Source organism: Monodon monoceros, unplaced genomic scaffold, assembly GCF_005190385.1.
Source record: "Monodon monoceros isolate NGI ecotype Baffin Bay Population unplaced genomic scaffold, NGI_Narwhal_1 Super_Scaffold_15, whole genome shotgun sequence".
In the NCBI taxonomy this organism is placed as follows: Eukaryota; Metazoa; Chordata; class Mammalia; order Artiodactyla; family Monodontidae; genus Monodon; species Monodon monoceros.
The window spans coordinates 10,896,945-10,912,970 of NW_021703771.1; the positions used below are offsets into that span (position 1 = coordinate 10,896,945).

Here is a 16,026-nt window from a genome sequence, read left to right on the forward strand (position 1 = left end):
CACACACACACACACACACACACACACACACACACACACACACACACTGGTTAAGTATCTGGAAGATGAATTAGTGACAGTGGCTGGTAGAATAATAGGAAAGAAATTATCATAAAAGGAATGGACATAGAGATAGAAGATGGGAAGAAATCTATGAACCCAAACATTATTAAATTCTGGCAAAAATAACATGAAGAAATGCACAGAGAACTATACTCAGTATTTTGTCATAACCTATAAGGGAAAAGAATCTGAAAAGGAATACGTACATACATGTGCGTGTGTGTGTATAACTGAATCACTTTACTGTATACCTGAAACTAACACAACATTGCAAATCAACTATACACCCATAAAAAAAAATTTTTTTTAAGGAAATGAAATAATCCAGTAAGTTCAGTGACACATGCACGCAGTGTTGTCTTCCAATTATCAATAAAGCGTAAACACAACTCACGGGTGATTTCCTGAGCAGTCACTGGGGGAGACTCCCCTTCATCATATACCGCAGACACGCTGACTGTGTACCGGGTTTGTGAGAAGAGGTCCTTAAGGGGTGTGCTGGCCCATGACCTGTCCACCTCTACCTACAATAGAGCAGTGGAACTATTTTTACAAAGTTTAATTTCGACATCCCTCTGTTGTTGGCTATATCTCTCAGCACAAGAGCATAAGAATTGTGGTACAAAAAACAGCAGTGTTTTCCAATTTGCATAAGAGTCCAGGAATTGGAGATCATTTAAAATGTTTCCAAAGTGGAAAAAATGTATGTACTGAGCTGTATCTGGCACTAGTGTCTGGTAAATGATGACTGCCTAGGAATTCAAACAACCTAATCGTTTCCCCCACTTCCCCGTCTCCCTTTGTATCACTGCGCGATTCATTTCGGAAAAATTCTCCTGTGCATTAGCTGATTAGACCCACTGGTCATTGCACTGCTTTTGACGTTGAAACCCAGAATGAAATGAATGTGTGCACAGGTATAAATTAGCTTGTGTACAATCCAAATGACCAGCACAGTCTGTAACTGGGTGCTTAGAGAAACCACTTCTAGCTTCCAAAAATGCCTCTGAGATTCTCACATGAATGCCCCTTCAGGCAAACATACGTTCTAAACCCATTCGCTGGTGAAGCTCCTCGGTTTGCTTCCACTTTGAAGCAGGCTGTCATGGAAATAGCTCTCCATCTCAGCATCATCTCAAAAACGCTCAAAGCCAGAGGGACAATCCTCTGACATTATATTCCTACTTTCTCTCTGTCCTGCTCAAGTGTCCTATCTTCCCATTCCCTGACAAACTCCCCCTCTTCTTTCCTGCATCCGCTTGCTAGCTTTCATTTTGAGAAACATTATTATGACATTTTTTAGTAATTCGTAGAATGCAGAGCACCATATGAAGCACCTGCAGGAGAGCGAAATGCCATCTAGACTCTATAACTATCTACAAAGGGATGATGTTTTTAGGATTAATATCACACAGCAAAACATTTCCAAACTAAATGCAAGACGGTCCAATATATTACCAATATTCAAATAGTGCTCTATAAATATATAACGTCTCCAACACTATGTTCATAAAGTGACAAGTATTCAAAACATGTTATACTTGTTTAGGTTCTTCTGTTAAACCTACTAGGACTAAACAAATATTTCTAAACCCCTTCTAATCTCAACCTACCTCTTTGGCATCCTCTTCCGGTGTTTTGTAGCGAACAATGTATTTATGCACTTTTCCAGGTGCAGGTTCCCATAAGACGTTCATGGTGCTGTGAGTCACATCTCTGAGTTTCAGATCTCGAGGACTGGGCAAAGGCACTGGAAATGCATGAGAAATTGGGGCCAGATGTGGTTCTCAGCCAAAAAGCTCTAAAGCATCCACACAAGCTTTCAAGAAGTTGTTTGGAGAAAACTTAAAGGTGTGCAGCAAAGTAACTAAACAAATTGGCTATGATGATAAAAGCACTTTGATTCTACCAGGTACAGCTGAATTCTTCTTAAGGAGGCTTTTTAAAAACAGGATAAATTTAAATTTTTATCACAACTCTAACTTCTCATTTATATGTTAACTTTCTCCCACTCTATTTAAATAAGCTCTTACTTGCTGCTCAGCTATAATAAATCATAATTCACCATATATGTACAGCTCATGTGTCTTTATCAGATATTTAAGTCGGTTAAGATAGAAATCAAAATGAGTCACGCTTCCTGAAGAACGTGATAGAAAAACAAATGGTTACAAGAGTGAAGCATGAAGATGAGACGAAATTAAGCAACCAGTAAGCTTACAAGAAAACCCACAGGAGCCCAAACGGTGAGAAGAAAATCCAAATCATAAACTTTCACCAAGTCAAAAAAAGCGTTACCTTACAAAGGACCAGGAGGATAACTAATGGAGAGATTTTCTCTTGTTCTATGAGACGCATCTCACTCTCTCGAGCTGCCTCTTTCACCAACTTCCTTTGTCTCTCCTTTCAAGTCTGTAAATCTCTCTTCCTGAATCTCTGTCTCCACTTCCATGTTTCTGCACCTCCATCCCTTCAATGTTTTCGTCTCTCAGCCCCTCTCTGTGCCCTCTCCTCCCCTACTGCTGCAGTCTAGCCCCACATCCAAATCCATAGCCGCATTCGTCTTTCAGCCGCTCCCCGCTCTCTCCACCTGCCGTCGACCCACTGCCGCAAACCACCAGCTCCAGACAGGATCTGACATATGAAAGATGATTATTTGTTGTCAGTGACTGTATCTTGCTCCACCTTGCGGGGTTTCTCTTTTCTGCCTCATCATGCTTCCGTCTCAACACCGTTCCCCCTTGAACGTTTCTTCCAACTTCTTAATTTCCTTCGAAATGTGTTCTGAGACTCACCAAATTTAAGCCAAGACATACTTAGAATCCCAGCACGCCCACCTCGAGAAGCATGAAACAAAACTACTGGCTGGGTAAGGCCAGGATCCTAAGAGCAATCGCTGTCACTTTTCAAGAAAAAGCACCTAAGTGCTAGTGAAGCAAACCAGAAACACAAAAGGGGCTGAACAATACACACAAGAGAAGTGCAAACCACGAAAGAGTCCGGGTCCTCCACGCTGCCCTACATTTTTATCAGCACATTCCCAACACCTAAGCACAGGACTGGAGTGTCGTAGATGATCAGTATGTTTGGGGATTGAGTTCATTTACTTAACAGAAACAGACTTATTCATGTGTGCCATAGTTTCTACTTCAACAAGAACTTAGAACATCTTGATCTTAAACCTAGTATCCTCCTCCAAAACTACACTCACCCGACATTCCCTTCTCACCAACGCCATATACAGTATTTCATGGATCTACAACAACATGGATTGTAAGATGCACCGTTATTTCATGTTCTATTCCCTGACTGACACCTCACCAAGCGCAATTGTAAGACACCATTGACTGTAAGATACATCTCAAAATATGGGAAAATAAATGTGAATCTTACAGTCAATTTAAGATGCTGCCATAAGTCCAGAAATAACCTTAATTCTCAAATTAGATTGCCATAAGTAATAACCCTACAACTGACACACAAATTATCAAAATTATCGTTAGCACGATCGGGTGAAAGAAGAAGCCTAAAGAGCGTGATGTATTCACAGCAATAAGGGAAGAAGAACTGGCGACATCTTACAGGTGACCTCCCTTGCAGTGAAGGGGTCGCTGGTGAGGTCGTGAAGGGCGGCCTGGACCGTGACCGCGTACTCAGTATTGGGGAAGAGGTCACTCAGCTGCACATCGGTCACTGTCGGTTCCATGCGCATCTGCCGATGGACATGCCGAGGGGAGACAACACATTCCAATTAAACTTTTCCACTAACAGGGGATGGACAATTACACCAATCTGTGACTGCTAGATTTTCACACAACTTTGATTTTTCATTTCTCTGCCCTGCATTTCCTTTCTCATGCTGATGTTTTTTTAAGATTCGTCACAGGTCACAAATCTAATCTTGTGTTTTTCTGTTTTGGATGTAAAGTTATAAATGAGTTCGTGAGTAACTGCCCCTTAATGGGGACTCTACAACCGTGAAGTCCCAGGAAGACCCAACAATAAAGAAACAAACGCCTCCCACCTCTTTGGGTTTGGTCGGCTCTGTGGCGTTGATGGGTTCGTAGGACAAGGCGTAGCCAGTGGCGCCCCCCACTGGCTGCCACTTCACGTGCATGGTGGTCGAGCCAATGTCGTAAATGGTCAGGCTGACCACGGGCACCGGCACTGTTGGAATGTAAAAGAAGACACCAGTCTAGCTCTTGTCAGTCTGCTCATTTTTCAGTCGTTTCCTACTTATTGATATTTGTATATGCTAAATAGAAAGTAGGTTGCTGTGAGAAATCAATGAGAGTTAATATGACCCTTTCCTCTCCCCGCAAAAACCCGATCTCATAGTTTATCGCCACCTCATACTAGGACTGCATGTGATAACTATTTCATAGAGCAAAGAAGTTTAGGTGTAAAATGGCATTCTAGTGAGTTCATGTGGAAGCCAAAACAGAGACCAACTTCCTGAGATTTCAATCTCTTTTTCCGGAACATCTGTAAGTTGACCATTTTCATTCTTCAACCATAACATTTCATACATAAAAAGCCAACATAATATTTCACTTCATTTTCCTTTTTAAAACATTTTAAATGAGGGTGCCATCTATTAATAAGTGGAACTTAGGGGATTCTTCAGAAAGAAGATTAGCCCATGAGGCAGAGTAAAAGGCTTACTGCCTTCTCTCCACTTAACACCTACACAGTTTTCTATTTTTTGTCCTAAGATTGAGTTTAAAGTTTTAAGGAATTAGCAGATTAATCCTGCCCATTATGAAATACATTATTTCCCACCTCTGATGGTCTAAAATAAAGGGAAATAAGAGAAGAGATAAAGACCTAAGGGACTGAGCAGTGAGTAGAGGCGATTCAGTGACGCCCACTCCTGCCTCTTGTAAGAGGCCTCCCCTCTTCCTGGAGCCCAGCCACGAAGGAAAGAGTATTTTCATATGGCTTCAGAAACCCTACCAGGAATAGGAGTGAGGAACATCGTTCCCCAAAGCTCTACTCAAAGCCAAAGCCATTAGAGCTTCTCCAGTAAAGGCCAGAGTCCAAAAGTCAGTAAAAAAAAAAAAAGGGGAGCTCTAACTGCCAGCAGGAAGAACTGAGCTGGTCACTCCTGCAAGCTGCTCTTCCAGGTAATCTGAGTCCCACTCCCCACATGGTATCTTCCCTTAAGAAGTGGATAACTGTTAAGGGTACTCTTCTCTCTAAGATATCTCAGACCATGACTACCCAGCCAGGTCCCATGACGGCAGAAGCAGCCAGTAAAAGGAGAAAACCACAGAGTATTTATTGAGGACCTGCACAAAGTACGCATTCAGTAAATATGTGTTGAATGGATATCGAATAAAGGAATGATTTGGAAGGCTGACAGAAGTCCCACACGGTACAAATGAACTTATTTACGAAACACAAATAGACTCACAGACGTAGAAAACAAACTTATGGTTACCAAAGAGTATCGGGGTAGGGGGGACAGAGAAATTAGGAGTTTGGGGTTAACATATACACGCTACTCTCTATAAAATAGATAACCAACAAGGACCTACTGTAGAGCACAGGGAACTCTGCTCAATATCTTGTAATAACCTATAGGGGCAAAGAATCTAAAAAAGAACGTATACGCATAACTGAATCACTTTGCTGTGCACCTGAAACTAACACAACGCTGTAAATCAACTACATTTCGATAAAAATTTTTTAAAGAAGAACACACAAAAAAATCCCACAAGGGCTGTCACCTCTTTAACTTAAGAAATAAAACAATGATAAGATTTCTTTTTCAGTCGGACTTACAGGTTTTTCCTGTGCCCTTCAGAGGTTCACTGTATTCATCTTCTACCACAGAATACGCATTAACAACATACTCAGTCTCAGGCTTCAGGCCCTTCAGCACGGTGCTGCTTTCCAGTCGGCTCACGTAAAACTAGGGGGAAAATTGTAAGGAGGATAACAACTTACGTTATAATCACGTCCCTCTTTTCTCCTATAATTGGGAAGTGGTTAACTACAATGAGCTCAGAAATTATATTTTAATGAGACCGTTGTCTTTTGTTTTTGGAAACCACCAGATGACAACGAGATCTTGGACAATTCATACAGTTTATTCTCCCAGCTGTTGTTTCCTCATTTGTAAAATTAGTGGGTAAAACTAGAAGGTCTTCAATGTTCCCTCCCTACTCGATGATTCTAATATAAACTCATGGATAAATGAAGCATCCTCTTAATCCTTAATTAAAAATACTTAATTAAAAAAACATAAGAAATTAAGCAAAGCTCTTTCCCTCTAATTAAGCCCAAATGGAAGTGCTTGCCTAGCAAGAAATGGAGAGCGCCATCTTGGACTCAGTTCTGCCCCCTACATCCCCCCAGCATTCCTCTCAGAGCCCTAAGAAGGAGGACCCAATCTCAGGACCAGGAAGGAGTGGGTTATCTACTCACTTCTTGCCGTTTCCCTCCAGAAACTGGGTAGTATTCCACCTTATACCTATCCACACTGTCAGAAGGAGGTGTCCAGCTCACTCTCATAGAACGATGGGTCTGCTCAGAAATAACTAGGTTGGAAGGTGCTTCCAAGTCACCTACACGAGGAAATGAAGTACATACACTTTTTTCATTATTATAGCAAGGCGATGACATTTAAATTTGGTTGAAATGGTGTTCCTCTCCATATTTCAGGCTTTTACATGTATTCTTTCACATACTAAGAAGTTACGGTGAATCAGCTTAGAGACCCAGTACTCCTAAGTCCTCTCTGAATGGGTGGCCAAAGGGTTCTTCAGCCTCTGGAAACTCAAGCCTGAGCTCATTATTTTTCATGAAAAGTTGCTCCCCCTCTTCCTGAAAGCACCGCAGTTTATCAGTCACCTAGACTCAAAACCTCTGACTTAGCCTTGGATACTTGCTCTGGTCTCTAACCTTGTACATATCCCAGTAAATGACACCGTGAGTCCTGACAGCTCCACTGCCTTTATCACTCTTGGCACCACCCAAGTTCACTGCCCTCATTATCATATTGACTATTTATATGCACGTCTTATCTCCATAACTATAAGTTATACTCTGTGAAGACAGAATTGGCTTCTTATTCACGTTTAGTTCCTTTACAAGATCTAATTCGGTGGTACGAGAAGTTAACCACTTTCTCACTCAGAAGACAGGAGAAACCAGCAAGTCTTCTAAAATTCGGGAATATCCTACCACCTGTGATTGTATTCTCTGTTCATAAGTACAGGTGAAATGACTGATATAGAAAAATATTTGGAATACATGTCAATGAAAATAGAAATATTAGGCTCATTAGGACCGTCAGAAAGATGTTCCAAATAATAATTATACGAGAACTAATGCAGTGACTCTGTGAGCACGGCAAATCATTCTCATATAAACTCTTTCTACTTTCTTTGTAAGCCAAAGCTGAGAAAAAGAATTTCCATTCTTAGTATCCTAACCTTTACTGTACTTGGGTCATAATCAAGCCTACAAAATTATCAAGCAATTTTACTGTCTGGGAAACTAAATGAATGCAAATATTACGTAGCTGATGTAGAAAAAAAGAAAGAAAAAGAGATAAAAGATGTTTTCATCCCCGCTCAAAATTCTCTCCAACTAAATAAAACCACAACTCTCTCAGCTCATCCAGAGCCAGATGCCTACAAATTCTGGATTCCTGGCTGGTCTGTTTCTCCTGGGAAAAGGCAGTCTATTGTTCAAAATCCAAAAAGAAAATCTGCAAAATTTTGGAGAGAGAAATTCAAGAAGGAACATTCAAATAAATGTAGCCTCGGTATCCAAAGCACGTGAAACATTTCTACCACTTTATTTATGAAACTCATTCCAACTTTCCAAAACCAGAATAAATTAGTGAAAGACAATCTTTACCAGAATCTCCATGTATTTAAAAGAAATTTTTCTCATATAATAAGAACCATAGTTTCTATCGTTAGTTTTCCAAAAACCTTCAATTTGGTGCTTACCATGTTTTGCCCTATGATTTACACAGATAGTAGTCATTTTACACCACTCTTTGTCACTAAAAATTCACTTCCATAATTTTATTTCTAAATCTTAATTCCTTATCAATAGCTACCTTTTTTCAAGGACCTCTCAAAATGTCTTTACCCATTTGGCCTTGAGTTAGTAATTGAACTTCTCTAAATCTGTTTCTTCAGTGGTAAAGAGAGATAATATCCTCTCTAAAAGTCCAAATTCTAAAATTATAATTTGTCTTTATATTTAGAGGTTACAAGTGCAAAGTATCAAATGTGATCATCTGTAGTTGGGGCAAAGCAAATCATATATAAGACCCCTCTTCCATTGCTAATCCAAAACAAAAGGCAGCAAACCTTAGAAAATAAAAGTCTGGGAACAACCATTTAATAGTTATGTAGAGTGAAGATGCTTTACCAGAGATTAGATATACACCAGGAAAGAAAGCATCTCTATTTCTTCCCCAATCTCACTTGTGTGTGTGTGTGTGTGTGTGTGTGTGTGTGTGTGTGTGTGAGTGTGTGTGGTGCAGGCACATATAAACAAAATGTATCCTCAGATAAGCTAGAAGTCATGTATAGTTTGATGCCATCAGAAAAAAATCAGGGACTAAATCAATGATTCCCAGCTGGAGGCAGTATTCTCCCCAGCAGACATTTGGCAAATTCTGAAGATGTTTTTAGTTGTCATGACTCAGGGGATGCTACTAGTATCCAGCGGGAAGAGTCCAGGGATGCTGCTAAACATCTCACAACGCACAAAAGAATCCACTTCCTCCATCCTAAAAAGAGTTATCTGGACCAAAATACCAATAGTGCTGAGGGTGAGAAGCCCTGGGCTAACCTTACCTGGACCTTTGACGCTGTTACACAAGTTGACGATGAGGTCATCCACGATCCTGGAGAGGGACTCAAAATCCGCCACATTGTATGCATGGGTATCATCGGGATCTGTCGCAATCATCTTTAACTCAACTTCATCAGCATTCTTAATACCTTGGGAAAAATGGATATACACAAATTAAAAGCATGTCTCAGAAAAAAATTAATGGAACAAAGCAAACATTTCATGGGCTACCCTTATATATTCAATGTTAGCTAGAATGTATATATGATTTTCCTGAATAATAAAATGATTACATATATAAAATAGAAACAAAAAATAATATAAACTAAAGGCTGTTTTGTTTAGCTTCTTCTAAATGCTTCTGGCACTGATTCCCCACCAAAAAGTGTCTCTTCAGTGTTTTTTCTGGAAAGTGAAATAATGGATATCAAAAATAAACATGGTGCTGTGGAAAACCAAACAAGAATTTTCCTGAATCCTATTAATAGTACATTTGTCCTCTTGATTCATTACTCTCTTCCAAGAAGCCATGTAGTTTCATCCCATTACAAGGAGAAAAGAAAAACATGAATGAACTTCCTGGTACATTATTTTGATAAATGATGTGATAGGGCAAGTGTGTCTGTTTGTTTTTTCATGCTTCAGAAAATATCTTTAACTACAAAAATACCCTGGGCACATTTGTCACCCCTGGGGGCGTGGCAATTCTCGTCAATGCTCACCAACAGCAAACAGTTCCACGCCCTCATCCTTGAGTTTTTTTGAAGGTGCCTCAACATCATCTTGTGATTTTCCGTCAGTGATGAGAACGCCGATTTTTCGAGCTCGAGGCCTCATGCCAGCTTGGGTCTTGAAGCTCTGTTGGCGAATGAAATTCAAAGCCATGCCTAGTGGGATTGTTAAAAGAGAATCAGTCACATCATTTTTCAGCCACAAGCTTTGACCGAAAGCGAGAGCTGACAGCTCGCTGGAGCATCTGACTCACCTGTGAGGGTATTGCCTCCTTTGTAAGGTAGGTTTGCCACAGCCTGCAACAAGCTCTTCTTGTCTTTGTGAGCATTTAACTGCCACTCTGTTCTGGGGTCCCCGCTATACTGAGCAAGGGCTAAAAGGACACCATTGGCATTAGCATGTATAAAAGAGCATGATGGAGACGTCTAAATGCCTTCAATGTTGTCACACCTACCAATCTGTACTCTTTTGGGGCCAATCTCAAAGACTTCCACGATACGGGAGATGAAGCTCCTCACGGTTCTAAAATTCGCCCGGCCGATGCTCCACGACCCATCCACCAGCAGCACGATGTCTGCTTCAGCCCTGGTGAGACACTCCATCCCTGACACAGCAATCGTGAGACAGCACAGAGTAAGGAGCACATTCTTTGTCGGGTTACTTCCTAGCCACGCCTCTGCCACCCCCTGGGGGCTCAGTGTCGCCTAACTGCCTCAGTTCTGTGGCTCAGCGATGTAATTTGGAGTTGAAGGCTTTGAAAACATGTCCATACGATTTATTAACCTCAAATAAGAGTCACAGGAACCGTCCATCCCTCCAGTAATTATTTCAGTGGAAAATCTTTCATTCATCTTTGGCTATATTTCTAGCCGCAATCATAGGACACGGAGAATTAAACCGTCATCGTAAATTTGAATGAGCTCACAAACCCAAAAGGTAAAATATATAAGTGGGAATGTAGAGCCACCTAACGATAAGACAATAATAATTTTAATAAAACTTTTAATGTGATCTAGATTGGATGTTGCATTTTTCTAAATATTCAACGGTCATTAGCAGACAAGTATGAGATGAACTGTTAAAATGTGTAAGCTAGAAAAAGGTTCAGTGAGCCAAAAATATCTTTTAAATTAATTAAAGCCCCCAGTATTACATATATTATGAAGGATTAGGCATATAACTCTTAAAATTAGAACTTTTTGAAGTAAAGATATAGTGTTTAAAAGTCTGATAGCTATTATTTAGTTTTTCATTATTTAACTTAATCATCTACTATGTATAACAATCAGGTAGATACAGCTGGTGAGGTCTGCACATTTAAAAAATCAAGAGAGAAGGAAGACAATCTAGAAAAAAGATACAAACAAGTATACAGATTGAGAGCTACAGAGACCACACGCACAAACACTGATACAAAGCTAGGGTGCTTTGCAAAGAGAGAATTATCCCAATATCCTCAGTGCACAAGCTACAAAATAAAAATATAAGTCAGTTAATTAACATCATCATAAGAGAAGCAATTGAACATTAATGCAAAACAGCAAGAGTTGACCCTTTCACTTCTTTTATCCACATCCATGTTTTCAAACGCTTTCTTTTCTAGGAGCTTATGTTACCAGCTACAAATTTTTCAACTTCTTGCCACGTTAGCATCTGACCTTTATATTACAAAACAACAACAACAACAAAAAAAACTCGCTGAGAAAGATTCAGTGATGCCCATCACAATCCAAAGGCGCCACTGCATATTGGATGCTCCATCAGGAGTTAGGATTCCCAAGTACTATTCCAAGCACCTAAGGCTTTACAAGTCTGCTCCTGATCTGCCAAGACCTACTCTTTGTTAGCAAATGATTAAAATATTTAGAAGCAAACTCTACCCACCACCCTCACCTGGAAGAATGTTCAAAACTAGCTTCATGCGCATCAAAGTTGTAGTCGTGGCAGGAGCAGAAAAGTATGAGGGCTTTATGTTACCATTTTGCTTCCCAAGTCTTAGTTGCCCACCTATTTACGGAACAAGGTGCTGCTTGCTCAGCCCAGATAAATCATTTTTACGATGACTTTAACAAAATAAAACTGCATTTTAATTATTAGAAAGCGATTAAAGATAATGTATATTAAAGGTTAAAGATAATGTATATTATCATTGTAAAATCTCAACTTTACATAATACAGTACTATGTAACTAATGCAACACTGACAAGAAAGCCTTAAAAAATGTCGGCAAAAGTGTGCTTAGCTGTATCTTTGAAGAATTTTTTAAGTATATGTTACTGAAATAAATTTTAGTGTAAAATTTAATAGTTAATTTTCATGGTATGAGTCACCTAACAATTCATATTTGAAAAAAAGTTGCAAAATACTGACTTTTCCTAGGGGAACGTAACTCAATTTCTTACCAGAGGATAAAACTGGCATTACAGTTGTGTCAGAGAGGGTTGTCATTTCTTGTCCAACAAGTGGTGAACTTTCTCCTCCATCAAACATTCCAAAAACATTTACTTTATAGGTGGTACCTGCCCTGAAATGTTAAAATATATAGTCTGTATGCATAATAACCTCAAGTGGTAGCATTTTTTTTTTGCTTTGTTATAAACATTCAACTTGACTTACAAACTTTCATTCAGAGGAACTTATAATACATAACACTGCAGAAGAAGGAAACTAATTCCCGTCACATTCTAGTTTAAGCCCACACTCTGAGGTATCAAGGGGAACTAGCCCGCCAGCACTCTAGAGAATACTAGGGGCTCACGGCGCCAAGTTCCACCTTGCCTTTCCATTAGGTGTAGAATCCCCACCTTCCCACTGAGCCACTCAGGGAAGGATCGGGCTTCCACTCTTATTGCTTCTAAGTGATGGGCTTTAAGAAGACAATTTAAATGTCGTACTTGCAAGGGAACATAAAGCACCTAGCACAGTGCCTGGCACGTAGGAGGCTCAATAAATTTCGTCCTCCCTATTCCGATAAAAGTAAATATCAAGCATTTATACAGATTCCAATATTGTTGAATGAATCGTTGAAACAAACCAACTTTCCACCAGGCAATGCACAGCAGCCTGTTCTTTTTACTGTGAAGAATGCTGCTGTTCCAACTCAAACCTCCTTCTTTCCCACCACACAGCCTGCAGCAAGAGCTTGCAAACGCCCCCCTTCCCCAATCCTCCCAGCTGAGCCCAAGAGCAAAGGCCTGCCCCCTGACTCCTGCAGCCCATCCTGGGAGACGATGCACACTCGCATCTCAGGGTCAGTCACCTGGGCCTTTCCGGAAGGCATGGGGACTCCTACGTTCCCATAAGGCTGGCTGGTGATAAACTGCTTTTGGTGAAATCGTGCAATGTGGATGTTAATTTTTAAAAAGCAGGGTGTTACTGAAGAAACACCATCACTGATCACTTAATAACAAGTCATTAAAAGAGTACAACTGCTCAGGCCTAAATTTGAGTCTCTGAACCCTAACCTCAACTTCAGCAGCACCAAGAGTGAGGAAAGCAACTTTGGCTGATTTTAAATACTCTGCCGGCAAACAGACACATACGTGATCATGTGTGGAAGGCACAATCTGTTAACAAAAACGGAATAGAGTTCATTCCTACCTAAGTTCCTCCAAAACAACTGTGTTGTCATATGGTCCAACCACTAACTCCCCCAGTCTTCTGTCATCTCCCGTGGGGTGAAATGTGACCTTGTAACCCTTGACCTCCCCAGGTGCAGGCTCCCAAGTCACCCGGAAGCTTGACATGGTTGGGTCAGATGTTTTGAGGTTTCTGGGTGATTTAAATCGAGAAGCTGTAAAGATAACAGATGTTAAAATATTATCCATAAGCCTAGGCTTTGGGGGTTTTTTATAGCCCCTACAATAATAAGTTGAATTCAAAATATCTAAGTGATATACATGGCAATCATCACAAACAAAATACTTCAAAATATACATTTATAAAAAGGATTAAGTCAGAAAGCACAAGCTATAATACCCAATAAAAATCAGAATAATAGAATGCTACCCAAGTGGAAGTATAAATAGTACTCCCAATTCAGAAGATTAGATTAGCATTAGACAATTAATATGTAGAATCATTTTACCAGGAACTAGATTGGTAAAAATCATATGCTAATTAGGCATCCTACCTAACTATTATAGTATAATTTATTACAGACTGCATTTTAGACATTTACAAATGAAGTAGATATATTAAAATCTCCCTTTAAAATATTACACACTTTCCCCCCAAAATTATTATGGTTTTATACCTGTTGTTCCTGAACCTTGCCTAAGCTTTCCTTCTCCTGTCTTGTAAACTGGGAGAACTGTGATGTCATACGTGGTCTGGGGCTGAAGTCGCTTTAACACTGTTGAGGTGACAGTGGGTGACACCTTGGCAACCATCTGTCTCCCACCCACACGGGGGCGATACACAACACGGTAGTTGACAACTTTCCCAGGTGCTGGTTTCCAGGTAACTCTCATTGTGTTTTCTGTTTCTTCATCCACTTTCAAGGTTTTCGAAACATCGGATACTGTGAGATGAAAGGAAGATTACAATGTATTCTGTGCTGAAAGAAAATGTTTATGTCCACCTCCCCATTTATGTGACAAAACGCTATGTGTGGTTTCTTAAATACGTACACTATTCCTTTACTTAGCATTGTGAGCTCTCCTAAGTTCAAGATGGCTTGTGAGCCTAATCTCAGTGAGGTCACAGTGAGATGTTTTCTCTTCAACTGGCTAATAACTAAAAAATGGGAATTCATATTGCAAGGATTTCATATTTGCATTCCAGAGACCTTAGTAAAGAAAACACCCATTTCTGGAGATGAGCTTTTAGAATTTTTATTATATTTCCATCTGTAAAGAATTCCGGTAGAAATTACAGTGTGCAGAATACTAAAAATCATGAATACAGGGTCAGAAATATTCCTTGAATCTTTTCAGAAGAAAGAACAATTCATAAATGACTAGCCATAGTGGCTGCAGTTAACACCATCCTTTGTGACTGCCGTGAACATGTAAGACTATCAGCACAAAGGAACAGGAAACTGACACATAAAAATATCTCAGGGGGGGCTTCCCTGGTGCGCAGTGGTTGAGAGTCCGTCTGTCGATGCAGGGGACACGGGTTCGTGCCCCGGTCCGGGAAGATCCCACATGCCGCGGAGCGGCTGGGCCCGTGAGCCATGGCCGCTGAGCCTGCGCGTCCGGAGCCTGTGCTCCGCAACGGGAGAGGCCATAGCGGTGAGAGGCCCGTGTACCGCAAAATTAAAAAGAAAGAAACGGCACTACAAATAATGCATATGACAGAATTATTCAAAAGGGACCTTAAAACAGCTATTATAACTATATTCCATATGCTAATGATGGTAGAAGAAATGTTAAGCAAGTTAAGTAAACACATAGAACAAATAAGAAAGACTCAAACCAAACTTCTAGAGGTGAAAAATACAATGTCTAAGATGAAACATGCACAGGGTGGTATTAAGAGCAGATTAGAAATTGCAGGAAAAAAATTAGCGAACTTGATGACATGATAATAGAAACTATCTAAAATGAAACACAAGGGACCTCCCTGGTGGTGCAGTGGATAAGACTCCGTGCTCCCAATGCAGGGGGCCTGGCTTTGATCCCTGGTCAGGAAACTAGATCCTACATGCATGCCGCAACTAAGGGTTTATGTGCCACATCTAAGGAGCCCACGTGCTGCAACTAAGACCTGGTGCAACCAAATAAATAAATTAAATAAATAATTTTTAAAATAAATAAATAAATAAAAATGAAATGAAACACAAGAAAAGAGAAAAGATTGACAAACTGAACAGCACAGCAGTGAGCTTTGTGATAACTTCAAGCAGACGAGTACATGTAGAACCAGAGTATCTGAAGAAAGTGGGGGGCAATAAGTAAAATATTTGAAGAAACAATGGTCTGAATATTTTCAAATTTTATAAAACTATAAACCCACAGATCCAACAATCTCAATGAACCTGAAGCACAAGAAACATGAAAAGACTACACCAAGGCACAGCATAAGCAAATTACTTAAAATCAGTATAAAAAAGAAAATCTTGACAGCCATATAAGCAAAAGATATGCTATGTACAGAGGGCAAAGGTAAGAATGACAAAATAGATAAAGAAATTCAATATATGGCTATAAATTAGTTTTCCGAAAGATGCAAGTGTAATTTCAACTAAGAGTATATTGGTTGCAATTTTTTAATTTTAGGGTTTAAAGAAAGTTAAGAGAGGGAGGGTGGGAGGGAGGGAGACGCAAGAGGGAAGAGATAGGGGAACATACGTATATGTATAACTGATTCACTTGGTTATACAGCAGAAACTAACACACCATTGTAAAGCAATTATACCCCAATAAAGATGTTAAAAAAAAAAAAAAAAAGAAAGAAAGT

The 16,026-nt window shown here is 39.9% G+C and overlaps 1 protein-coding gene across 1 annotated transcript in view; it reads right to left on the bottom strand.

Annotated features, from left to right (window-relative positions):
* Positions 1 to 16,026, bottom strand: part of COL12A1 (collagen type XII alpha 1 chain) — a 106,005-nt gene that overhangs the window by 51,615 nt on the left and 38,364 nt on the right. The window contains exons 15-27 of the mRNA XM_029224239.1: positions 13,877 to 14,143; positions 13,222 to 13,414; positions 12,024 to 12,145; positions 10,076 to 10,225; positions 9,875 to 9,994; positions 9,612 to 9,776; positions 8,892 to 9,038; positions 6,496 to 6,635; positions 5,851 to 5,980; positions 4,088 to 4,230; positions 3,646 to 3,775; positions 1,677 to 1,813; positions 458 to 587 (exon numbers count right to left, since the gene is read on the bottom strand). Coding sequence (XP_029080072.1) covers positions 458 to 587; positions 1,677 to 1,813; positions 3,646 to 3,775; positions 4,088 to 4,230; positions 5,851 to 5,980; positions 6,496 to 6,635; positions 8,892 to 9,038; positions 9,612 to 9,776; positions 9,875 to 9,994; positions 10,076 to 10,225; positions 12,024 to 12,145; positions 13,222 to 13,414; positions 13,877 to 14,143 — 1,974 coding nt within the window. The remainder of the gene's footprint in view (positions 1 to 457; positions 588 to 1,676; positions 1,814 to 3,645; positions 3,776 to 4,087; positions 4,231 to 5,850; positions 5,981 to 6,495; positions 6,636 to 8,891; positions 9,039 to 9,611; positions 9,777 to 9,874; positions 9,995 to 10,075; positions 10,226 to 12,023; positions 12,146 to 13,221; positions 13,415 to 13,876; positions 14,144 to 16,026) is intronic.